Source organism: Pristiophorus japonicus, chromosome 3 (genome assembly GCF_044704955.1).
Source record: "Pristiophorus japonicus isolate sPriJap1 chromosome 3, sPriJap1.hap1, whole genome shotgun sequence".
Taxonomy (NCBI): domain Eukaryota; kingdom Metazoa; phylum Chordata; class Chondrichthyes; family Pristiophoridae; genus Pristiophorus; species Pristiophorus japonicus.
Window position 1 is genome coordinate 273115681 of NC_091979.1, and position 27770 is coordinate 273143450.

Here is a 27770-nt window from a genome sequence, read left to right on the forward strand (position 1 = left end):
CCAGATTTTGCAAGATATTGAAGGGGTAGTATGATAACATACTGATTTCAGCACCAAATAAGCAAATTCATAACATATTGAACGAAGTCCTCAAATGGCTGGAGAAGCACAGAGTACAAGTGTCTGCTCGTAAGTGTGAGTTATTTCAAAACTCAGTGGAGTACTTAGGGTACAGAGTAGACAAGATGGTTTACATCCAACCATGGGAAAGCTGGATGCATCCAATCCCAAAAATGTCACTGAACTTCAATCATTTTTGGGTCTTTTGAACTATTATGGGAAGTTCCTACCAAATTTGGCTACAGTATTACATCCACTGAATGATCTGTTGAAAAAAACAGGCGCATTGGAAGTGGTCAAAAGAATGCGATACAGCATTCAAGGAGTGTAAAAGCAACTTGATAGAGAGCACCATGTTAGTTTACTATGACATATCTAAGGAGATTAAGCTAGCATGTGATGCCTCTCCATATGGAGTTGGGGCAGTGATCTCTCATGTATCACGTAGTGGGGAGGAGAGACCAATTGCTTTTGCTTCACGCACTCTCAGTGCCAGTGAGAGTAATTATGCCCAAATTGAAAAGGAAGCTTTGGCATTAATTTTTGGGGCCAAGAAGTTCTATAAATAATTGTATGGTCGTAAGTTTACCATCATTAAGGACCATAAGCCCCCAACAGCAATCCTCCATCCAAAATCTCTAGTTCCAACATTAGCTGCAGCCTGAACGCAGAGATGGGCTTTGATTTTGTCAGCATATACATAAGATATTGAATACAGATGATCAGCTGATCACAGTAATGCTGATGCTATGTCTAGATTTTCTTCCCCGTCACAAGTTACACCCGATAGGGAAGAAGTGTTTTATTTTTCATACATTGATGAACTGCCAGTCACAGCTGAAGAGATTGGTAGAGCAACCAAATGTGACCCAGTGATGTCAAAGGTGTATGATTATATTGTAAATGGATGGCCAAACCAGGTAACAAAGATATTCATCCATTTTTCATTCGTAGGAATGTATTATCAGTCGATAAAGATTGTATCATGTGGGGTGCAAAAGTGGTTATACCAAATAAATTCAGGTCCAAATTATTAGCAGACCTCCATGACCAGCACCTGGTAATGTGCTTGACCAAGAGTTTTGCACGTAGTTACTTATGGTGGCCAGGTCTTCCTAAAGATATAGAGTACATCGTGAGTCAGTGTACGACATGTCAATCGGTAAGCAAGCAACCACCATCAGTACCATTACAGCCATGGAAATGGCCTCCCAGGGTGTGGCAAAGGCTACATATTGATTTTGCTGAGCAAAAAGACAACAATTGTTCATTATGATTGATAGCCATTCAAAGTGGGTCGAGGTGTTTCCAATGTGGAAAATAACAAGTAAAACATTAGACATTTTGTGAAGTTTATTTTCTTCATTTGGCCTTCCAGAAGAAATTGTTTCTGATAATGGACCACAATTTTGTTCAGAAGAATTTGCACAGTTCACAAGCAAAAATGGTGTGAAACATACCAAGGTTCCACTGTACCACCCTGCTTCGAATGGTGCAGCAGAGCGCACAGTACAAATTGTAAAACGTGCCCTCATCAAACAAATGTTGGATCCAAATCTCAAGAAAAGACAGTTGCTATTGGATCACAAATTGGCTAATTTTCTAATTACATGTTGTAATACTCCTCATACAACTACTGGTAGAACACCAGCAGCATTGTTTCTCAAACGACAGCCATGAACCAGATTTTTGTTGTTAAAACCAAACTTGGCACAGTCCGTAGAAGAGACACAATTAAGACAGACAGAGAATCATGATAGAGGTAGTGTAAAAGAGAGGTGTGACATTAAATCAGAAGGTGAGAGTGAAGAACCATCACCATAAATGATTAAAGTGGTTACTAGGAAGAGTGGTGAAGATATGTGGCCCTCGCACATATTTGGTAAAGATGTTTTATAATGCACAGGTTAGGTTTGTTCACATTAATCATATCTTACCGACATGGAAGAAGTTGAGGGTGGGAATGATTCAATTATTTCTGACTCATCAGATAGTTTTGATACACCAGTAGCATATCCTACATCTAATATACTGGAAACAAGTCCAAGAGAAAATCAGAATTTAAGTCGGAGTCTGAGTCAGGAAAACAAACAGTCGGAAGTTAGAGTGAGTTCAAATGGAAATCAAGAGCATCCCTTGGAGGAAAACTTTCCTCAGGATCAGCCTCGATTGAGTTCAGATTCAACACCATGTTTGGAAGGTTCTGTTCGAGATTGAAGGTATCCTCTTCGAAACAGAAAACAAATGGTTAAGCTTAATTTGTAAATATGGCAAAATAAGTCCATATCCTTTGTTATGTATAACCATGCAAGTTATGTATGATGATTGTTATTATAATAACTTCTTCATTAAGGAGGGAGAAGTGTAATGTCTGTAGCTCCACACTGTGAACGTATTGTGTTACTGCACCAGAGTGTTTAATAAACAGTCAGGTCACCTGAAAAAGCTTCCACAGACTTCCACAGACATCTAGAGAGTTCCGGGAGCTGCTGCCATCTTGAAGACTTGTGTGTATGTGGCTCTGTGAATCTATCACAGTTTGGAAATTCCTTTTGTGGTCCAGAGGGGCGGTGGAGCTGATTTTTCAGTATCAGGTAAGCACAAAATTATTGTATTCTAAACAAAATAAAGAGTTTCTAATGCCCGGTGTTGCAAAGACTCAAAGACTCAGTGAGGCGTGTGACGGTGCTAATGATATTGATCTGGACTCAGTACACAGGCCTGATCCTGGAGTGACAGCCACAGGCTCGCTCCGCAGCTCATTGCCTGCATTATAGGCTGTTTAGCATCTTACACATCTTTTGTTTATTTCATATAGAGTATCTGAAATATCTCACTCATGTTTATAGTATTAAATTGACATAATTACATAACTGTTTTAAGGTGATATAAACTGTAATTTTGCTTGATTCACTTGTTACCTTTCACGCATTAACCAGGCAAAGAGCTTGTTTTTATTTTAAATGCAAAATATATTTTTGGATTCATCTGTATCAGCTGTTGAATGTGCGCTGCCATTACAGTGCAGAAGGCATGCGTGTTGCACTGTATTCCTAAATGGGACAGCTGTATGTGACATCATTGATTGGCCGTCGCCAGAGAAACTTTTCTTCCGCTGTCCAATAACATGCCTCAAAACAGAAAGAGTAGAGTTCGTGGAGCAGGGAAACCCAGCACTTGCATTCCATCTGTGGCAGCTCAGGGGGGGAGCGAGAGAGATTGTGGGGCAGAGAGAGAGATTGTGGGGCCGAGAGAGAGATTGTGTGGGCCGAGAGAGAGATTGTGGGGCCGAGAGAGAGATTGTGGGGCCGAGAGAGAGATTGTGGGGCCGAGAGAGAGATTGTGGGGCCGAGAGAGAGATTGTGGGGCTGAGAGAGAGATTGTGGGGGAGCGAGAGAGATTGTGGGGCAGAGAGAGAGATTGTGGGGCTGAGAGAAAGATTGTGGGACTGAGAGAGAGATTGTGGGGCCGAGAGAAAGATTGTGGGACCGAGAGAGAGATTGTGGGGCTGAGAGAAAGATTGTGGGACCGAGAGAGAGATTGTGGGACAGAGAGAGAGATTGTGGGGGCAGAGAGAGAGGCAGAGAGAGAGATTGCGGGGCCAAAAGAGAGATTGTGGGGGCAGAGAGAGAGATTGTGGGGGCAGAGAGAGAGATTGCGGGGACAAAGAGAGAGATTGTGGGACCGAGAGATTGTGGGGCCGAGAGAGAGATTGTGGGGCAGAGAGAGAGATTGTGGGGCAGAGAGAGAGATTGTGGGGCCGAGAGAGAGATTGTGGGGGCCGAGAGAGAGATTGTGGGGGCAGAGAGAGAGATTGTGGGGGCAGAGAGATTGTGGGGACAGAAAGAGAGATTGTGGGGGCAGAGAGAGAGATTGTGGGGGCAGAGAGAGAGATTGTGGGGGCGAGAGATTGTGGGGACAGAGAGAGAGATTGTGGGGACAGAGAGAGAGATTGTGGGGACAGAGAGAGAGATTGTGGAGACGAGAGAGAGATTGTGGGGCTGAGAGAGAGATTGTGGGACCGAGAGAGAGATTGTGGGGCCGAGAGAGAGATTGTGGGGCAGAGAGAGAGATTGTGGGGGCCGAGAGAGAGATTGTGGGGGCAGAGAGAGAGATTGTGGGGGCAGAGAGAGAGATTGTGTGGGCAGAGAGATTGTGGGGACAGAGAGAGAGATTGTGGGGCCGAGAGAGAGATTGTGGGGGCAGAGAGAGAGATTGTGGGGGCCGAGAGAGAGATTGTGGGGGCAGAGAGAGAGATTGTGGGGCCGAGAGAGAGATTGTGGCGGCAGAGAGAGAGATTGTGTGGGCAGAGAGATTGTGGGGACAGAGAGAGAGATTGTGGGGGCAGAGAGAGAGATTGTGGGGCAGAGAGAGAGATTGAGGGGGCAGAGAGAGAGATTGTGGGGACAGAGAGAGAGATTGTGGGGGCCGAGAGAGAGATTGTGGGGGCCGAGAGAGAGATTGTGGGGGCCGAGAGATTGTGGGGACAGAGAGAGAGATTGTGTGGGCAGAGAGATTGTGGGGACAGAGAGAGAGATTGTGGGGGCAGAGAGAGAGATTGAGGGGGCACAGATAGATTGTGGGGGCAGAGAGAGAGATTGTGGGGGCAGAGAGAGAGATTGTGGGGGCAGAGAGAGAGATTGTGTGGGCAGAGAGATTGTGGGGACAGAGAGATTGTGGGGACAGAGAGAGAGATTGTGGGGGCAGAGAGAGAGATTGTGGGGGCAGAGAGAGAGATTGTGGGGACAGAGAGATTGTGGGGACAGAGAGAGAGATTGTGGGGGCAGAGAGAGAGATTGTGGGGCAGAGAGAGAGATTGAGGGGGCAGATAGATTGTGGGGGCAGAGAGAGAGATTGTGGGGGCAGAGAGAGAGATTGTGGGGGCAGAGAGAGAGATTGAGGGGGCAGAGAGAGAGATTGTGGGGGCAGAGAGATTGTGGGGGCAGAGAGAGAAATTGTGGGGGCCGAGAGAGAGTTTGCAGAGGCCGAGAGATTGTGGGATCGAGAGATTGTGGGGCCGAGGGAGAACTGGCGGGGGGGCCGAGGGATAACACGATGCGTATGTCCGCTCACCGCCGTTCTGCCTCTGGCCAGGTCCCCAGCAACGCGAGCCACGAGTCGGGGTGCGTGTGAAGAGGGATGCGCATGGTACATGCGGTGCATGAATGGAACACCCACTACCGAAGGTTCCAATCCCCGTTTCAGTTCCATTTCCAATCCCAGGAACATTCCAATCTCCGTGGCCGATGCTGAGCAGTGGTGCCACACACTGACCAATCAGAGCACTACCGTGCTGTTGAACTCCCGCCCAGCATCATTCCCCAAGGTAAAAAAAAACAGGAGAATTCGCTGTTGAATTGCGAGATTGAGAGTTCGGTTAAATCTTAATTAAAAATCGCTAATTCGCGAGAGTTGGCATTAATGTGTATACTAACAATGGTGGTTCATTCCACTGATAAGTCTAGCAGTCGAGTTGCTCAGAGCTTCTTCAACATCTGGGTATAAGAGGGACATTCCTATGGTTTTTTAATAGTAATCAGAGGAGATTTTCCACTGCAGACCTGTGCCTGCTGGGTGCACATACTCATAAACTGCAATTTTCCAACCATTTCGTTTAATGCAGGAAAATCACAAGCTGCCAATGCCCAATTTCGCTTTCCTTAGTACAAGTCTGTGTCAGGAGCATAGGGAAATTCTCCTCCTGCAAATTATTCTTCCTGCTTAAACTGAGTCTGCTCATTGTTGCTAAGTACAACAACAAGTGAATGTTAGTACGAAATTCAAATCGCTGCCACAGTGTTTTAACAGCATTTAACACGGCAGACTATCCTGCAGGAATTGACTGGCGTCTCTCAGGAATAAACAGAAACTCTTTTTTTTTTTGTTTATCTTTGTTGACAATTTTATGATGAACTCAAGAACGGAAATCTCCTTCAGGGTATAGGGGGTGAAATTGGTCTCGGGCAGTAGCGCAAAATGGGCGATAGCAAATCAGCAGCCTGTTTTACAGTCTGTTGGATTTTCTTTTCCAGTGACTTTAATGGGTGTAAAACATGCTGTCGATTTTCTGTTGTCCGCTCTGTGTTACCGCCCACACCAATTTCATCCCCATTGTATCATCTAACTGCTAGTGTTGGTTCAGAAATCAGATGTCTCCACTCAGGCTGTTCACTAACATTAACAAAGGAAACATGAACAACTTGCCAGTTTTTCAACACTTTGTTCATAAATGGGCCAAATGCTCTCCAACAGCTGTCATCCTCCCCGTCCTCCACAAATATTGCCAGTGCTCCACAGCAGCCTTTCATTGGCTTCAGCTCCACCTTCCCCCCTGCTCTTCCCAGCATGTCGTACACTTTGTGCCAGGTGGAGCATATTTAAACCATCTGACCACACCGTGTAAAGTCAAATAATATCAATCCTGCTCAGCTGGTGCAGGACTCATAAACCGTACAGGCCCAGGCTGGATTCTCCGCTCCCATCGATCAGATCGCCAACAGAAGTGCAAAACCATTGGATTGGTAAAAATCCTGAAAGACAGGATAAATCTACATTTGGAAAGGCAAAGATTAATTAGGGACAGTCAGCACGGATTTGTTAAGAGAAGATCGTGTTTGACTAACCTGATTGAATTTTCTGAGGAGGTAACCAGGAGGGCCGATGAGGGTAGTGCGTACGATGTAGTATATATGGACTTTAGCAAGGCTTTTGATAAGTTCCCACATGGTAGACTGGTCACAAAGGTTAAAGTTCATGGGATCCAGGGCAAAGTGGCAAGTTGGATCCAAAATTGGCTTAGAGGTAGGAAGCAAAGGGTAATGATTGATGGCTGTTTTCAGTGGGGTTCCTCGGGGCTCAGTACTGGGACCCTTGCTTTTTATGGTATACATCAATGATCTAGATTTGAATATATTGAGTATGATTAAGAAGTTTGCAGATGACACTAAAATTAGCAGTGTGTTTGATAAGAGGAAAGTCATGGACTGCAGGAGGATATCAATCTACTGGGCAGGTGGGCAGAGCAGTGGCAAATGGAATTTAATTTGGAGAAGTGTGAGGTAATGCACTTTGGGAAGGCTAATAAGGAAAGGGTATACACATTAGGTGGTAGGCCACTTAAAAGTGTAGATGAACAAAGGGACCTTGGAGTGCTTGTCCACAGATCCCTGAAAGTAGCAGGCCAGATGGATAAGGTGGTTAAGAAGGCATGCGGAATGTTTGCCTTTACTGGCCGAGGCACAGAATACAAGAGCAGGGAGGTTATGCTTAAATTGTATAATACTCCGGTTAGGCCACAGCTGGAGTACTGTGTGCAGTTCTGGTCGCCGTATTATAGGAAGACCGTGATTGCACTAGAGAGGGCGCAGAGGAGACTTACTAGAATGCTCCCTGGAATGGAGAATCTTAGCTGTGAGGACAGATTGGATATGGTGGGTTTGTTCTCATTGGAACAGAGGAGGCTGAGAGGAGACCTCATTGAGGTGTACAAAATTTTGAGGGGCCTGGATATAGTAGATAGCAAGAGCCTATTTCCCTTGGTGGAAGGATCAGTTATGAGGGGGTATAGTTTTAAGGTGGTTGGTGGAAGGTTCAGAGGGGATTTGAGGGGAGGCTTCTTCATGCAGAGAGTTGTGGGGTCTGGAACTCATTGCCTGGAAGGGTGATGGATGCAGAAGCCCTCACCATATTTAAAAGGTGCTTGGATGGGCACTTGAAGTGCCATAACCTGCAGGGTTACAGACCTAGAGCTGGTAAGTGGGATTAGACTGGATAACCTCTTGTTGGCTGGCACAGATACAATGGTAAGTACTCAGCGAATCAAATATGGCCAGGGTGATCTCCTGGACTAGTTTCGATCGCCTCGATGAGTCGGAGAAGAATTTTCCCAGATTATTTTCCCAATTGGCCTGGGTTTTTATCTTGTTTTTGCCTCTCCCAGGGGATCACATGGCTCCGGTTGGGGTGGAGTGTAGAATGTTTCAATGCAAGGGGTGTCGCAGTTGTGTGGGGCGGACTGGTTGGGCTGGGTGCTCTTTACTTTTCCCCCCATTGTTCATTGTTCATAGGTTTATATGTAACCTTCAGGGCTGCTGACCGAGGGCCGTGTGGCTCTTTGTCGGCCAGCGCGGACACGATGGGCCGAAATGGCCTCCTCCTGCGCTGTAGATTTCTATGTTTCTTTGCTTCTATTGCTGAGACTGCTGTAATACTATTGGGGGTAATTTTAACTCTCGGCGTTATCGGATGGACCGTCCAATTATACACATTATACCATTGAAGTCAATGAAAAAGAAAATTGAAGGGGGTGTATACAGGGACGGATTAACCATGGGGTGGATGGGGCTACAGCCCCAGGCCCACCAAAGAACAAAGGCCCACCAAATAAATGGAGGAAAAAAAATAGAAGGCCTCCCAAAAAGGCTGAATAGAATAGACAATAAGAGAGGAAAAACAAAACCGAAGAAAATATTGTTTATTGATCTAACGTGTATATATCTATTTTTGCAGAGACAAGGGGGCCAAAATTTATCAACTTCGGCCCACTGCCGCCGACATTCCTCTGCAAGATCTGCCCAGTGCCACTATCGATGCGACCTGGAGCGAGCGGGAGGGGAGAGCGCCAGGAACCGCCCGCTGACGTCAGCGGACAGTCAAGTGGCACAGCTGACCTCCCACCCGCCGAGCTCCCATATTCATGCGGGTGGGAGTTGGCGGGAGTCGGCGCCAGAACAAGGGCGGTCCGCTGGATGGAGGCTGATCAGTCCCCGACGGTAAATCTGAAGATCCGGAACAAAAAGGTTCGTCAACATTTTTTTTTTTTTTTATTCCACAGCGACTTACCTCGATGGGGTCCCCTGAAGGTCTTCCGATAGCTTTTAAATTTTTCCTGATGACTTTTATTTTCAGCTGTTCGACCCTCCGTGGGCCCGACTCCATCCTCAGCGGCACTTGGGCGGCAAGCGCCTCTGCCGCCGAGAATGAGAGCTCCCGCCCGCTGCCGCCCAGATTGGCGGCGTACGTCGTTCATTTGCTGCCTGCCGACCTTCGAGGGACCTCGGCGATGAACACCCCGCCGAAAGTATCGTCCGGTATCTTGCCGGCCATCGGCGGCACTTTGGGCGGGCGGAGGCCTTGAACAAATTCGTCCCCAAGATCTTTACTATTTATCTGTGTAATTATTTAACGGTGTTATTATATAATATATTTAATATATAAAATATATATTAAATATATGATATATTATAGTATAAGTCCACCGTAGTAATTTGTTATTATATTTATGCATTTGATATACATGCTTTCATTGTTGAATATACTGGCCTATGTTTTCATACTGAAATCAGAATCATATATGTAATGTAATGAACATGAACAAACATAACCCACAGGCCCATTTGGATCAGTTTGCCCCAGGCCCATCAGGCCCTTAATCCGGCCCTGGGTGTATATTGGGTGGTGGATTCGATATGTGTTAAAAAGAATGGTTGCGAGTCGACTGCATGTTATGCCCTCCTTTTGACTTGGGGAAATGGGTGGTGGGGGTTGTATAATGGGTTACAGATTCGCGACTGTCCGTTTTGGACTCCCGCCTGAGTTAGATTTCATCACCTTATAACCAACGCTGCTGTGGCTGCTCCTACTATTACTTTGGCTCTGTGTTTCATCAATTTTAAACTGCTTTTTGTTTTAACTAAGTGAGAAAGACAGAGAGCTGCCAAATTCAATATGTCGATCACATTTCACATTAATACCAGTCTAAGGTTTCCAGCCAATTCTTCACTTTATACATAAATTATTTGAAACTAAATCACAGACTGATCCGCAGAAGCTGTTTGCTGAGTCTTTTAAGGTTTCAGCAGCGATTGAAAAATTACTCTGAAAAGGACATACTGCACCGAGGACCAAAATAGCAAGTAATCAATGACATCCAATTCAAATGGACATTTTTTGCTTAATATAAAGGTAAGATCGCCAGTATCATTTTTCTGAAAAGGTGGCAGGTATATGTGAAGAATGAAGCAACTTTGATTGCAATGACTGATATATAAAACTGTACCGAGAAAACAAATGTCGTTTACACTTCACCAATAAAACAGTGGATTAGAAATTCTGTAATGCCCCATTTGGGGCAATAACTTTTGAAATCTGGGAAAAGTATGGCCAAACAATAATCATTTTCCACTCCAAGAGGGAAGTGGAGCGCTAAATCAGGCGCTAAACACTTCTTTTAGGGTGCTCAAGTGCGAGAGCAGGGCAGTAGTGGCAGAGTGTTGATCAATGTGGAACGCAATGCTCCTGTCATCAGAGGTTGTTTCCCTCGCTTAAAGGGAAAGACCAATGATGGTGCACAACATACTTCTGCTCAGTTCTGTGTTGCCAGGCGACCTGTGTGACTGCCATTCCAGCCCAAAACACTCTCAGAGAGTGGAAGGCTTGGCCATCTCGCAGCAATGAAGCATCAAAACCTTTCAGCAGGCACCAGACTGGTGCAAAGAATAAAGTTTGGCCTACCTGAAGACCACTGTCTTTAATTAGCACTCCCCACACAGTCAATAGAGGTGACAACGCTTCTTCTTCCTGCCGTTACTGATGCCTGGCAACACAGCAGGGGGCAGGAGGCAATTTCATATCCAGAGCGGTAACGAGGTGCTGTACACTTTATGATGTCACCATCTGCGAGGCGCTCGAGGCCGAGGCTCCAAATGTTAGCGCCAACACTAAACTGGCACTGAAGTTCGTGGGTGGGCTGAATTCACCGCATCCGGTCATTAACCCCTTAGCGCCCCGGTATCGCTCCAACCCCCCACCTTCCAGGCGCTAACGAGAGGCGCAAAGCAGCCGAATTTCTCCCCCAGTTCATTTAATGTAGAACAATCAATACTCACCCATTTGTTTTAGCTGGTGAGACAGTTGTATTTAGACAATAACTTAAGAAACCCCTTCTCACACAGAACTCATGTGCCTTGAAATTACCAACATTGAAGATGTTCATCTGAATTGAGCAGTGATGTTATAGAAACTTTTGAAATGATATTCAGGAGGAGCCATTTGACCCATCATGCCTTCAAGTGGAACTAATTATTCTAAGTCCATTTTCCTCCTCTTTCCACACATCCTTTTATATTCTTCCTTTAAGTATTTATTTGATTTCCTCTTAAAAGATGTTCTAGTTTTTGCCTCAATAACCCTGTGGTAGAGCATTCCATATTCTACTAATCCTGTATAATCCTTTTCATTTCCTCTTCATTGTTCTGGGAAAAATTCCAACTCTAATGCCCCTTTGTTACTGATTCACCAATCAGGAAAAACAGTCCTTCACTATTTATCACCTCCAAAGCTTCTGAAAAAACAGTACTAAATTTGCCTTTTACAGTGAAAAAAGCCTCAATTTTTAACATCTTTCTTTGTGACTATAGTCTCTCTTTCCTGGGGTCAGTTCAGTGAATCTTCACCACCCTTTCAATGACTTTAATATCCGTTTTATAACAGAGTGCCCAGAACTGCATGTAATACTCCAGCTGTGGCTGAACCAGTGTCGTCTTCAGATTTGACATCACTTCCTTGCCTTTATATATTTTTTATTCATTGGATGTGGGCATCAGTGGCAAAGCCATCATTTATTGCCCATCCCTAATTGCCCTTGAATACCACCACCTTATACAACTGAGTGGCTTACTAGGCTATTTTAGAGGGCTGTTAAGAGTCAACCACATTGCTGTAGATCTGGAGTCACATATATAGGAAGGGCATGAATGAACCAAATAGGTTTTTCCAACAATCCAGCAGTTTCATGGTCACCATTGCTGATATTAGTTTCTTCCTTTATTCTAGATTTGTTTAATTAACTGAATTTAAATTTCCCAGCTGCTATGATGGGATTTAAACTCAGGTCTTCAGATCAGGCCTCTGGATTCCTAGTCCAGTAACCTAACCACTATACCACTGTTCAATGGTGCTATATGTGAAACCCAGAATTCTATTTGCCCTCTATATTTGGTTTAATAGGTTAATGCTTGTGCTAAAACAGTGTCGAGAAATTCCAGAAGGATGCTTTGACTCACAGGTGCTCCACAGTGTAATTTCAAGGCCAGGATGTAGAGCACAGACTCAAAAAGCACACTTCTCAGGGATCATTTTCCAACTTTGAGCTGCCAGTGGGAAGCCTCACGCACCGGGGCTGGGGGGCAATTTGGAAATGTGGGCACATGCTGAGCATGATTTCTGACCATTTAAAGCAACACTCAGAAAATCAGGTGCAGCACATACTTGAATTTCCAATGTGGGCTTCTGCGGGGCACAGGTAACCACTGGCAACATTGGTTTAGAAGAATACTGTTTGCTGTTTTTCTTTCTGGATTATGTAAAAATAAAACAGTAGTTACAGAACTCCACAGGGACCCTGTATCCACCCAGTTTAACAGAGTGGTTGTGTTCGGATGATGTGAGGAAAGGGGATTCCCATGCAGCATCTGATTTGCAGAGGTGGAAGCAGTTGCTTTGTACTGCTCACAGATTGTTCACAGGCCATTCTTCCGATGTTACTGTTCCCCCCGTGCTGCAGAGTATTCATCGTGTGTTTCCTAACGATGCTTTGCAAACAGCCAATTAACTGTTCTTGCTCCTTTGCTACATGCCCACTGTAAGGGAATCTCTATTCCCTACAGCATCTCAATGTGTTTGTCCATTAAAATGAATTGATTAAAGAGCTGCCCATACAGTCCATTAAATACAATTATTTTGAACTCAATTAAGAAGATAAAATGACAGAGGAATGATATTGATTTAAATCCTTCCACTTGCCCTACACTAGGATTTCCTTTGATATTGCTTCTTTGATATATTACTTACTTGGCATTTGATAAGGCTGAAGAAATCCCCCCCCCCGCCCATACAAAACTTAAATGTTCTTTTTAAACACATACCTGGATGTTCAGTCTGCCTCTGTGAGCCCCCAAACCATAACGCTGGACAGTAGATGCATGGAGCTGAAAATCATCAATTCGCAATGTCTCCAAGCCCAGAGGAGGGCATTCTGTGAAAGAACGGAAGGAAATAATTCAAACCTGTAATATATCAATACTAAGCACTTTAACAGAGTCTATCTCTGCCATTTACTGATTCACTCTGTTTGAAATGTTTTTCGGTTATTAATGTGACAACAGTTTGGAAAGCTACATCGGATGCAGCAAACTTTCTTTTAAACTAATCTCTTTATAAAATAAAAAGTTAGCCAAAAATATCTTATTCTGCTTTATCTTTTTTTCCAGCTTGGCTCAATGGTGCTGCACTCACTTCTGAGTCAGGTCATGGGCACAAGCTCCACTCCAGGACCTCAGCACATAATCTCGGCTGACACTTCAGTGCAGTACTCAGGGGGGTGTGCATTTTCAGAAGTGTCGTCTTTTGGATGAAATGTCAAACTAAGGCTTCATCTGCCTGATCATGACAGGATGTAAAGAAGAGAAGGGAGATTTCCCAGTGTCCCAGCTAAGTTTTCCCTCAATCGTTACCACCCAACAGACGGGATTAACCGATGGTTCATTCATTTGTTGCTGCTGGGACCTTGTTATGTACAAGATTGGCTGCCATTTATAGCCCTTTTGGATTCTTTCCAACTGTCTGAAGCTCACACCATATTGGTAACAGTGGTGGTACTTATTTCATATAAGACTTAATACATTACAGTATTTGAGCAGCAGTTTACAAGGTGCAGTTGAGATTAATATTATCCTGGTTTTCCTCGGCTACAAGATTTTCCTCCTGTTCGACTTTCCCCTACAATTCATCCTCGTTAACTCTCCAGGTGTTCACTGTTGAATCTTCCACACTGAGAGTGGGCCCAAGCCCATTGGTTATACCCACAAACAGGAACTTACAGCAGGATTCGGACAATCTCGTTTTCTCCCATACTTCACGTAACCTACCCAATCATATTGACGATGTACATACACAGGCCCCGCTTATTTCTGTCTTCAGTCTCATCACAAGCTTCTATTGTCCCTGGGTTAATGGCCCATCCTGCAGACTTTGAAACCAATGGCCTTACTGACTGCAATTACGTCTCAAAACATTGTCCTCTTTATTAATTTAATTAGAGGAATGAATGTAACCGTGGCCTATCGAAGCTAAGAAATTAAATGTAATCTACCAAGGCCCAATATTATAAACTAATCAAAGAGGTTGTAGATTGGACAAAGGAAAAAATAGAATATTCGTTAGACTGGAAAAGCTTATTATCATTTGTAGCAGTTCAAGGTGAATGCACAGTTCCAGGCAAGGCTGCAATTATTAATTCTTTCGGACTGGTTTTCCCAAATATCTTCTAAACCTATATTTCCTTACAGATGTTTACCTACATAATAACAGTAAACAAACTTCAAAAGGATTCTTCGACAGCACCTCCTAAATTCACGACCTCCATCACATAGAAGAATTTAAAAAAAATTAGATTCTGGGATGTGGATATCGTTGGCATGGTCAGAATTTATTACCCATCCCTACTTGCCCTTGAGAAGGTGGTGGTGAGCCGCCTTCTTGAACCGCTGCAGTCCGTGTGGTGAAGGTACTCCCACAATGCTTTTAGAGAGGGAGTTCCACGATTTAGACCCAGCAACGATGAAGGAATCATAGAATCATAGAATCACAGAAATTTACAGCATGGAAGGAGGCCATTTCAGCCCATCATGTCCATGCCAGCCAATAAAAGGCTATCCAGCTTAATCTCACTTTCCAGCTCTTGGTCCATAGCCCTGCAGGTTACAGCATTTCAAGTGCACATCCAAGTACTTTTTAAATGTGGTGAGGATTTCTGCCTCTACTGCCCTTTCAGGCAGCGAGTTCCAAATCCCCACAACCCTCTGAGTGCAGAAATTTCCCCTCAAATCTCCTCTAAATCTTCTGCCAATTACTTTAAATGTATGCCCCTGGTTGTTGGCCCCTCTGCTAAGGAAAATAGGCCCTTTCTATCCACTATATCTAGGCCCCTCATAATTTTATACATCTCAATGAGGTCTCCCCTCAGCCTCCTCTGTTCCAAGGAAAACAAACCCAGCCTTTCTAATCTGTCCTCATAGCTAAGATTCTCCACTCCCGGCAACTTCCTCGTAAATCTCTTCTGTACCCTTTCCAGTGCAATCACATCCTTCCTGTAATGTGGTTATCAGAACTGCATGCAGTACTCTAGTTGTGGCCTAACTAGTGTTTTATACAGTTCAAACATAACTCCCCCTGTCCCCCCTGTTCTTGTATTCTATGCCTCGGCTAATAAAGGAAAGCATTCTGTATGCCTTCTTAACCACCTTATCAACCTGGCCTGCTACTTTCAGGGATCTGTGGACATGCTCTCCAAGATCCCTTTGTTCCTCTACACTTCTCAGTGTCCCATCATTTAATATGTATTCCCTTTCCTTGTTAACCCTCCCCAAATGCATTACTTCACACTTCTCTGGATTAAATTCCATTTGCCACTGTTCTGCCCACCTGACGAGTTGATTGACATCTTCCTGCAGTCCACAGCTTTCTTCTTCATTATCACCCACACAGCCTATTTTAGTATAATTGGCAAACTTCTTAATCATATCCACTATATTCAAGTCTAGATCATTGATACATACCACAAAAAACAAGGGACCTAGTACTGAGCCCTATGGAATCCCACTGGAAACAGCCTTCCAGTCACAAAAACACCCCTCAACCATTACCTGCTGCTTCCTGCCTTTGAGACAATTTTGGATCCAACTTGCCACTTTGCCCTGGATCGCATGGACTTTTACTTTTGTGACCAGTTTGTTATGTGAGACATTTTCAAAAGCCTTACTGAAATCCATATACACTACATCAAACACACTACCCTCATCGTCCCTCCTTGTTACCTCCACAAAAAATTCAATCAAGTTAGTCAGACACGACCTTTCCTTAACAAATCCATGTTGACTGTCCTTGATTATTCCATGTCTTTCTAAATGAAGGTTTATCCTGTCCTTCAGAATTTTTTCCAATAATTTTCCCACCACCAAGGTTGGGCTGACTGGCCTGTAATTACTTGGTCTATCCCTTTCTCCCTTCTTAAACAGAGGTACCACATTAGCAGTCCTCCAGACCTTTGACACCATAGCTGAAGCCAGAGAGGATTGGAAAATGATAGTCAAAGCCTCTGCTATTTCACCTTTTGCTTCATTTAACAGCCTGGGATACATTTCATCCGGACCTGAGGACTTATCTACTTTCAAAGCTGCTAAAGCCCCTTAATACCTCCTCTCTCACTATGTTTATTTCACCTAATATTTCACACTCCTCCTCACTGATAGCAGTGTCTTCATCACCCCTCTCCTTTATGAAAACAGACACAAAGTATTCATTAAGAACCAGACCCATATCTTCTGCCTCCACACACAGATTACCCTCATGGTCTCTAAAAGGCCCTACCCTTTAGTTATCCTCTTGCTCTTAATATGTTTATAAAACATCTTTGGGTTTTCCTTGCCAAGAATTTTTCATGCTCTCTCTTTGCTTTCCTAATATCCTTTTTAATTTCACCCCTGCACTTTCTATACCCCTCCAGAGATTCTGCCGTATTTAGCTCTCGGTATTTGTCATAAGCCTCCCTTTTTGTCTTTATCCTACCCTATATGTCCCGAGACATCCAGGGGGCTCTAGATTTGTTGGTCCCACCCTTTTTCTTTAAGGGTACATATTTGATCTGAACCCTCTGGATCTCCTCCTTGAATGCCTCCCACTGCTCTGACACTGATTTACCTACAAGTAGCTGTTTCCAGTGCACTATGGCGAAATCACCTCTTAGCTTAGCAAAGTTGGCTTTTCCCCAATTTAGAGCTTTTATTCCTGGTCTATCCTTGTTCTTTTCCATAATTACCTTAAATCTAACTGAATTATGGTCACTAACACCTAAATGCTCTCCCACTGATACTCCTTCCACCTGCCCAGCTTCATTCCCTAAAACTAAATCCAGAACCGCCCTCTCCCCTGTTGGGCTTGCTACATACTGGCTAAAAAGGTTCTCCTGAATGCATTTTAGGAATTCTGCACCCTTTGTACCCTTTACGGTGATATATTTTCAAGACAGGATGTGCGTGACTTGGAGGGGAACTTGCAGGTGATGGTGTCCCCATACACCTGCTGCCCTTGTCCTTCGAGGTGGTAGAGGTCACGGGTTTGGGAGGTGCTGTCGAAGAAGCCTTAGCAAGTTGCTGCAGTGCATCTTGTAGATGGTACATACTGCAGCCACGGAGTGCCAGTGGTGGAGGGAGTGAAGTATTTAAGGTGGTTGATGGGGTCTGATGAAGTGGGCTGCTTTGTCCTGGATGGTGTTGAGCTTCTTGAGTCTTGTTGGAGCTGCACTCTTCCAGACAAGTGGAGAGTACTCCATCCCACTCCTGACTTGCCTTGTAGATGGTGGACTTTGGGGAGTCCGGAGGTGAGGCACTCGCCATAGAATATCCAACCTCTGACCTGCTGTTGTGGCCACAGTAATTATGTGGTTGGCCCAGTTAAGTTTCTGGTCAATGGTTACGCCCAGGATGTTGATAGTGGGAGATTTGACGATGGTAATGCTGTTGAATGTCAAGGTGGGATGGTTAGATTCTCTCTTTTTGGAGTTGCTCATTGCCTGGTACTTGGGTGGTGTGAATGTCACTTGTCACTTATCAGCCCAAGCCTGAATGTCATCCAGGCCTGGAACACCACCATCTCAAAGTTCCCTTGCAAGTTACACACCATGCTGGCTTGGACATTTGTCACCATTCCTTCGTGGTCACTGGGTTAAATACCTGGAATTCCCTGCCTAAGAGCACCATGGCAGCACCTTCACCACAAGGACTGCTGTGGTTTAAGAAGGCTCACTGGTACCTTTCCAAGGGCAACTGTGGAAGGGCAATAAATGTTAGCCTTACTTGTGACGTTCATATCCCCAGAATGCATTTTTTTTAAATAATCCATTGGTTGTAAAAGATGTGATAACGTGTTATCTAATTGAACTTTTGGCTGGATACACATAAAAACACAATTAATGACAGTTGTGCACTTCCCTTATCTGGGCCCAGTACAGACAGGCTTCAGGAGTGGCAATCTCCACATGCCTCTCTGCCACATTTTCCTCCATTGGCTGTTCCAGGACTACCAATAAACAGGAAGAAAACAAGAAGAAAATCTAGTCCTGGGATTCTCTGCTGTATATTTCCCGAAGTTTCTACGGCTATATCCTGATTTGAGGATGTGTTGTCGCTACTAGTCACACTGGTAGTTTCCATAACCAGAGCAGAGGAGTCCTCCCCTGTGTCCTGGCCAATATTTATTCCTCAACCAATATCAGTAAAACAGATTATCTGGTCATTATCATACTGTTGTGGGAACTCGCTGTGCCCAAATTGTTTGCCGCGTTTCCTCTGTTATAACAGTGACTACACTTCAACAGTACTTCATTGGCTGTAAAGCACTTTGGGACACTCTGAGGTTGTGAAAGGTATTGTAAAAAAGTCTTTCTTTTTTTTTCAGATAATATCAGTCAATTGGATAGCTAACCTTATGCGGCAGATGTGTTTTAGGGATCCCTAAACCCATCAATGGGAGGAGTAAGGGAACACAATTGCCCCACTGGATGTCAACCCGGAATTGAGAACCACTTGCTGGGGCTGCCTGGAGCAGGGCTCGGACCCGACACCTCCTGACTCAGAGGCGGGAATGTCAACCACTCGCTCCTATGTTGTCTGAATGACACTGTTAAAATAAATAGTGCTTGTATTAAAAAGATACATGAAGGGATTTAGTACAACCATGGAACAGCGTTGATCAGAAAATATTCCCCAATAAGAATTTCTCTCTTTATTTCATATGAAGTTTTTTTTTAAAGGATGCGACTGCTGCCAATTAAATAAAGTAGTTGCACAGACACAGTTCCAGTGGGTTTTTGTTCTCACCGGACTTCCCACAGATTGGTGAGAGAGAAAGCTGAGGGGTGGAAATTTCTGGTATCGTGAGGTCTGTGACTTGAAGGTGATATTAGGACGTTATCAGATTGTGAGAGTTTTGTTGTATTCTCACGGAGTGTGTTTATCGCCATCAGGCCCTCTGTCAGCTGTGGTTTGAACCCACGGCTGGTGAACAGAATGCAGACGCAGGATGTTAGGATTTCATCGGCTGGGAAAAGGGTCATTGAGAGAGTCGAGACGGTGCAGCGAGATAGAGAGTGGAGCACTCAATAAAGAGACTGGGGAGGAAAACGCGAGGGTGGGCGGAGGAGGAAGGCGAGGGAAGAGAGTGACAGTGGTGTGATTAATTCCTCAGAATGAACTGCTAACATTTTCAGTATAATTTACTGAGGAATTGTGCCTTGAAGGAGATATTGGGATGTTGTCAAATTGTGAGAGTTTTATTGTATCCTCGCGGCGTGTGTTTCGAGTGTTTTTCTCGCTATCAGGTCCTCTGTCCTCGTGGTGAACTTTTTCTTATTTGGGACCTGACATTTATGCACAGAATGCTTCTGCGCAGCTTCCAGTAGCTTCCAGTTGGTTGGCAGCAGCCACTCTGTTTTTTTAAATAATTAAGGTTCAAAATGGAGGTTCCTGCCTCTTCATAAAGTTTGAAAACAGAAGGTGATCAGTCTACTCGTAAGAAATCAGTGAAGATAAAATTCCTTTGATGGTTGAGGCAGCAGGTTTCAAAAAGTTAATGTCTGTAGTTGGACAGGTGAAATTGTCATTTCTAGCCGTGATTAGGTGCTGGCTGAAATATGCAGTAAAACAGCAGTTACAGGCCTTTGCCATTTTATTTGCTACGGTGCACAGACTGTTAACACCATGGCTGCTCGTCTACTTTAAAACAAATGGCTTTACATGACAGCAATTCTTGATACGACTTTTTAGTTCTGCCAAAGACATCCAGGATCTGTAAACATGTGTGACTCGTGAACTATGTGAAAAGGTTCATACCGAAAAAAAACACTGACAAGTAAAGAGAAACCCAATTGTTCTATCCAAAGGATCTGTGGGTGGTAAGTAGGCAATGGTCCTGAATTTGCGGTCGGAGGCTTCCCACAGGCGAAACGCCTCCAAACCGCAAGAAAAGTACGAACCCACCTGATGGTCCCGGAGTTTCGGAGACTTGCGCTCCTGGGCCTCTATGCGTACGCATGCGTAAAGGCCCACATATCCCAGTTCACAAGCTCCCCTGAGATCATGTGGGCCATGCCAACCAAACAAAAAGTGGATCCCCATTAAGCTTATGGGAATTCCATTTATGTACGGAATCCCCATAACCATGAATAGGAATTGCCTGAAAAACACAACTACACACCTATTAAATAAAAATAAATCATTACATGTGCAAAATTAATTAAAATACAAATTAATTAAATATTTAAAACAAATATTAATGTTTTTGAAAATTAAATTTAAACATTTTAAAGGGGCTAAAAATAACCTAAACTAATTTTAAATTTGCGGAAATGGCATTTCACTATCTGCCTCAATATTGACATGTATTGAAATTCATGAAGTTGCTGTATTTGTGCGGATACAGACCAATTTGCTAGAAATCTTTGAGGATGTAATGAACAGGGTGGATAAAGGGGAACCAGTGTATTTGGATTTCCAGAAGGCATTTGACAAGGTGCCACATAAAAGGTTACTGCACAAGATAAAAGTTCACAGGGTTGGGGGTAATATATTAGCATAGATAGAGGATTGGCTAATGAACAGAAAACAGAGAGTAGGGATAAATGGTTCATTCTCGGGTTGGCAATCAGGAACAAGTGAGGTGCCGCAGGGATCAGTGCTGGGACCCCAACTATTTATAATCTATATTAACGACTTGGAAGAAGGGACTGAGTGTAATGCAGCCAAGTTTGCTGATGATACAAAGATGGGAGGAAAAGCAATGTGTGAAGAGGACACAAAAAATTTGTTAAAGGACATAGACAGGCTAAGTGAGTGTGCAAAAATTTGGCAGATGGAGTATATAATGTTGGAAAGTGTGAGGTCATGCACTTTGGCAGAAAAAATCAAAGAGCAAGTTATTATTTAAATGGAGAAAGATTGCAAAGTGCTGCAGTACAGCGGAGCCTGGGGGTACTTGTGCATGAAACACAAAAGGTTAGTATGCAGATACAGCAAGTGATCAGGAAGGCCAATGGAATCTTGGCCTTAATTGCAAAGGGGATGAGTATAAAAGCAGGGAAGTCTTGCTACAGTTGTACAGGGTATTGGTAAGGCCATACCTGGAATACTGCGTGCAGTTTTGGTTTCCATATTTTGGAGGCAGTTCAGAGAAGGTTCACATGGTTGATTCCGGAGATGAGGGGGTTGACTTATGAGGAAAGGTTGAGTAGGTTGGGCCTCTACTCATTGGAATTCAGAAGAATGAGAGGTGATCTCATCAAAAAGTATAAGATTATGAGGGGACTTGACAAGGTGGATGCAGAGAGGATGTTTCCACTGATAGGGGAGACTAGAACTAGAGGGAATAATTTTAGAACAAGGGGCCACCCATTTAAAACTGAGATAAGGAAAAATTTCTTCTCTCAGAGGGTTGTAAATCTGTGGAATTTGCTGTCTCAGAGAGCTGTGGAAGCTGGGACATTGAATAAATTTAAGACAGAAATAGACAGTTTCTTAAACGATAAGGGGATAAGGGATTATGGGGAGCGGGCAGGGAAGTGCAGCTGAGTCCATGATCAGATCAGCCATGATCTTATTGAATGACTGAGCAGGCTCAAGGGGCCGAATGGCCTACCCCTGCTCCTATTTCTTATGTTCTTATGTTCTAAACCCGTTGCAGATATTTAGTTAGTAATTAGTAAGATAAGTACCCTTTTAACAATGAAATAATTGTTAATTACTGTCAATCAACCTCTCTGACTATTGCCAGTGTGGAGTCTCATTCCTTCAAGTTTTGAATTTTTCAGGGAGTTTTTAAAAATGTTATGTTTTTATTTTTAATTGTTTCTTACTTTCCTTTTCTGTCTCTTTTTTACTCTCTCTCTTAATCCAATCTTTCTTTCCTGCTCTTTATTTCTCTTTTGGTACCTAATTTGACATTAAATTCACCCCCTTTAATTCACCCTCCTTCTCAGTTCTTCTGCTGGTTACTTCCCAATCTGTAAATCTCATCGATTAAAGAGATAGCCTATTAGTGGCCATGTTCACTCAGGTCCCAGATGCCCTGTTTTCACTCACTGTGCCATTATCAGCTCACACTTTGCACATCTTTGGGAGCTGAAGGGTGCAGGGGGAAGTCCAACTAATGGCAGATGCTACAGCATCTTATCTATCTTTCTTCTTTATATTAATGTATCTGTAAATAAACCCAGACAAGCAATTTTAGCCTGTACAGAGATCTCGCGGTGTGTTATTTTTCTGTCTTCTGAGATGACAGGAGAACATAGTGAGTATTCCATGGATTCTACAATAAAAATGTTACAGCTGTTTGGAGATCATTGTTATTTTGGACTACACTAATCCATGCACATATATGGCAGAGAATAAATGTGTAGGTTTCAGTTCATACAAGACTTGGTCTACTTATGAAAACTATACTTTATGTATTGGAAAAAGCTCAAACTGTAACTCCTTACCACTCTCAGGGGCTGAAATTGCCCCTTTCTATACGGGCAAGGATGCGGCCATGAGTCGATAAAGAATCACCGCTCAGTCAGCGTGGAGGGGCCGCCATTTTGTATATTGCCCTCCTTGAGTATTGGAGCGTTGTATGGGACTGCCCTGCCTGTTTTCCCGCCGTGTTGTGCACACGCCAACCCCTTACCAACTGATGGCAATCTCCTTTCGGAAATTGCCCCACGTGGAATTGCCACGCGGGAGCGACACCGCCAGTGGGTGCCCCCGACAGCTTTTTCTGTTGGTATCCTTTTTGTGGCTGGGCGGCATCGTTGCCCTTAAAGGGGACATCGCACTGTTGGCGACTCCATTTTATTTTTTATTATTGGCTGACTGCCAGGTCAGGCCGACAATTATGCCCACGGGTTTGGCCGGGCCGCCAACAGAGAGCCTGGCACCCCTTCTTGGCTACGAGGCCGCTGGCCTGACCAAAACCATCCCTAGTGGCCCAGTGTTTGCCACTAAAGTGGCTGCAGAGTTCGCAGCGGCCCTCCCCTTTGACTGAAGGGGAGGGATGTTGTGACGTGTCAGCGCGATGACCTGGAGCATCGGCCGCTCTGATCCGTTCCCACTTCCGCCCTGCTAGCGGTGACAACTCCGACCTGACTGCGTTTCCGCCCCTCTCCCAACACCAACTCTGCTCCGACCGGAAACATCAACCAAAGATCTGAAAATGGCCGGAATGACCGCCAGGTGCAGTGGGGTGGTCGGAGCACCAAAGAATGGTAGGTGCGCCCCGTTTCAGGTGGAGGGCAATTTCGGCCCCTCAGTCTTTGCTTCTTTTTATGATCATCAGGTTTTTCAAACTGGCATTTGACGTCACCCTACTCACAACTTCTTCACCTCCTTCGCTCTCTGATGATAGAGTGGTTGTTATGGATTGGACTCTCTGGTCTCAAGATGGATATAGGTCAGATTCTCTGATGCTCTCGAGGTGTATATAGGTCATATTCTATGGTCCAGAGGTGGATATAGGTCAGACCCTCTGGTGGTCCAGTGGTGTTTATAGATGAGACTCTCTGGTGGACCAGTGGTGTTTATAAATGAGACTCTCTGGTGGACCAGTGGTGGATATAGGTCAGACTCTCCGATAGTCTTGAGGTGGATATAGGTCAGACTCTCCGATAGTCTTGAGGTGGATATAGGTCAGACTCTCTGATGGTCCAGTGGTGGATATAGGTCAGATTCTCTGATGGTCTCGAGGTGGATATAGGTCAGATTCTCTGATGGTCCAGTGGTGTTTATAGATGAGACTCTCTGATAGTCTTGAGGTGGATATAGGTCAGATTCTCTGATGGTCTCGAGGTGGATATAAATCAGATTCTCTGATGGTCTCGAGGTGGATATAGGTCAGACTCTCTGATAGTCTTGAGGTGGATATAGGTCAGATTCTCTGATGGTCTCGAGGTGGATATAAATCAGATTCTCTGATGGTCTCGAGGTGGATATAGGTCAGATTCTCTGATAGTCTTGAGGTGGATATAGGTCAGATTCTCTGATGGTCTCGAGGTGGATATAGGTCAGACTCTCTGGCGGTCCAGTGATGGATATTGGTCTGATTCTCTGATGGTCCAGTGGTTGTTATGGGTCAGACTCTGGCACTTCAGTGGTGATCTTGAGTCAGACTTTGACAGTCTCGTAATGGATATTCATCAGTTATCTTCCCCAGTCGAGCCACAGTTATAAGTCTTGCTCCCTGGCAGCTTACCAACACATCTCCTCAGGATAAAGTTATGCTTGCTGCAAGAAGAGCAGAGCAAAATGCTAACTGGCCCTCTGAGGAATGAAACTATGAATGTAGAATCTGTTGCAGCTTTGGGTCTACTTGCTAAATTGGTATGCCTAGCGTCCGTTTCACACCAGATAGAGCAGGCGCAACGCATACAAATTTCTACCCCAACCACGTTGGTATGGGACTGGAGTCACATGTAGGCCAGACTGAGTAAGAATCTCCAACTGGCATTGTTGGCCATGCTCCTCAACAGAGGCACAATAGCTCTGTATGTTTTATAGATGGGCTCCAGCTATTCTAACAACTATTACACTGATTTGTGCATCAGAGTTGTCAACAACTAACGCAGAATAAGACTGGAAGAAATCTAATGATCAATATTTAAATCATCAGCTACTCCAATGCAAGATCTTCATCAACATGTTAGTACTTAAACCTCTGTCACGAATATTTCAGTTTCCCATCTGAACTCTATTCTTCCTTGACACACATATGTAAACGTTTGAGGATAATATATACGAGACAATAAAGGAGTTGAACTCATCTTCTGTTTCTCATATACAATGCTATTAGTTGCTGCTCCTCCAAAATGTTTGATATGGCTCCAGCTAGTTGCAATCATCCCAAAACACAAATCATAGTTTCAACTGAAATTTGCAACAAAAAAAATGCTGCTGGGATTATAACATATTCTGTTCCAGTATAATGTGATTTAACAACTGTATTTAATTTAAGTTACATAAATCTGAGCTAAGATATATCTATTTCAGCATTTTAAACACGTAATAGATTTGCAGCTACCCCAGACAAATCTCATGGTTTCTAATAAACGTCTGTAAGAATTGCATCTGAAACACAATTCTGTCATTATACTGTAATGTACTATCTGGCAGGCATACAAAGGCAGGAAGAGGTCAAGCCAAATGATGAATATGACTGGATTATGACTGTCTTCTATCAAGTAGGTAAGATTTAATCATACCATATGACATAAGACAGTAACGTTGAACAAAAGGATTTATAGTCACTCAGAAATTGTTATAGCTTCCAACGCTGTCACTGAAAATCAGTCATACAGAGAAATAAATTATACAAAGTAGGTGTCGAAGAGAAGGAGTCAGGCATTATAATGCTTCCGTGTGAAATTGAGATATGACATTTTCAATAAAAAGTGAAATACGCATCATTATTAATTTTTAATAGAGATAAAAGGTCTGACACAAAATATGGCCCATGTTATCTTTGTAATAGCAATATGTGGATCTATGTGAAAACTTTCTCTTTCAGCGCTTGATAGATCAGATTGGTTGTTGAATGCACTAATATCACATAATGGACTTCTAACAATTGGGGGAAACATTGAAAAATGCAGTAGCCAAAATACATTATCAGAATTTTTCATTGTTGAGCACTGCAGAAGTTATTAATTTTACATTAATCAAAATTATAATTGTTTAACATATCATGCATTCTTATATTTAAGGTCAGTTTTATATCCTTAGGAACAAAAGACTGTACAGGACCAGAAGAGATAATTGTGGTTATCTGGCTAGTCCTAGTCTTCAAATACTATCGTACCATATATTTTATTTATATCCTATATTTATTTATTTTGCCAAAAATCTATCCAACCCCTTCTTCAATTTGTTGAGGCCTCCTTGACTCCATGAGCAATCTGCTCCACATGATCACTTCTCATGTGAAATAATTACATTAAAAGTGTTTTTTTCACCTTTCCTTTTCTGAGCTTTGGTCAGTGCCCCTACCACAGTTACATCGCTTGAGAGCTTTTCCTTATATTTTTATGATAGATGTCGAAATACTAATGACTATTAAAAAATTCAGTAGTACAGTATTGTCAAGAATCATGCCCTCTTAAGAGCCAAGGGTTTGGAAGGGGTGAATTGGTCTTTGACTGTAGTGTATAATAGGTGATAGTGAATCAGCAGTTTGTTTTACATACACTTGAGTTTTTGTCCATTTATAGTCATTGGAGTATAAAATCAGGCGGGATGTAAAACAGGCTGCTAATTCCGTATCAACCATTTTGTGCTACCGCCAAAGATCATTTTTACCCACTGTATCTCAAAAGTGAAACTGCAATTTCTTCATCTTGTTATATACATGACTCAAAGGCAGGATGTGGTGTAATGTTATACAGACTCCAAACCTGCAGGAAAGTCAGTGGATTTTCTAAGGTGGGACTTAGATAGCCGAATAGCTGAATTAATTGAAAACTGGATCCAGGACCAGAAGGTTACAATCCCAGCAAAGTGCCCTTAGTCTCTCGTCCTTCTGAGTACCATATCACAGAACGTAAGACAAAAGTAGCAGACAATGTTTGCCAACCTGTCGCAGTATTCCTCTTCAAATACTCCTGACTATTTGGCAATAAAAACAGGGAGTAGTGCCAAACCCAAACAGGCCAAAAGACTTTGATGGATGATTGAAAATCCTCGAGTCCTTTTGCAGGTCTAAATGAAAGACCCCAAGACCCGCTGCTGTGGTTGATCCATTTGAATGTGCAAAGGCACTTAGTCATACAATATGACACATGTATCTGAATGTTTGGCAGATCTGTTTCAATTTATTAGAGTAATTTGGAATAAATCGTTATGTAAACCATTAGGTAAATGACTTAAAACCTGTAAGCGGATTGAAAAACCTGAGAGAAGTAGCCAATAAGAATTAGCAGACCATGTAATAATAGGTTAACTTCTCAGTTCTCTTTTCTCAGGGCTCCAGGAGTGGAAGAGATGTTGAGTTTACAGTTCTTTTTGCTATTGCTTCTTTGTGGCTACTGGATCTGCTTTAAATAGCCTGTTTCATGTCTCCTTAAATGATGCTAACAAGGGAAACACACACGCAAGAGGTGTTTCAGAAAATATGGTAAGTGCAGATGAAACTGTGACCTTGCCCACACCAAACACAATAAGAACAGTGGCTCAACCCAGTTCTGCTTTACAACCATATAGGCTGACTCCTAAAAACCTCCAACCAATGACAACTCAATAATATGTTTGAAACTGCCATTAGCTCGAGAACCAGCGAACACTGACTTAAGAAAGAAGGTGCACAGACAGTTCAGATTTAATTGCTTTATACAGAGCTGGATGAACGTGTTGAACAGACTAATTAGGGAGCAGTGGCAGATAGTGGAAAAGGTTTTACAGGAGAATTGAATAAATATTCGAGTCTTTCCCAGTTCCTATACTTCACTATGTTCCTATGTAATTATACCCCAGTTGCCACTGCTAAAAGGCATTCTGGGGGGAATGCTAATTTCATCGCCAGGTGAAAAATGGGTGAAAGTGACTCGTCTGCTCATTTTACACCCAGCTTGAATTTCTTTC

General features: G+C 43.4%; 1 protein-coding gene across 1 annotated transcript in view; it reads right to left on the bottom strand.

Annotated features, from left to right (window-relative positions):
- Nucleotides 1-27770, bottom strand: part of cpxm2 (carboxypeptidase X (M14 family), member 2) — a 222156-nt gene that overhangs the window by 154446 nt on the left and 39940 nt on the right. Inside the window, exon 3 of the mRNA XM_070875011.1 lies at nucleotides 12984-13093. Within this exon, the coding sequence (XP_070731112.1) occupies nucleotides 12984-13093 (110 nt within the window). The remainder of the gene's footprint in view (nucleotides 1-12983; nucleotides 13094-27770) is intronic.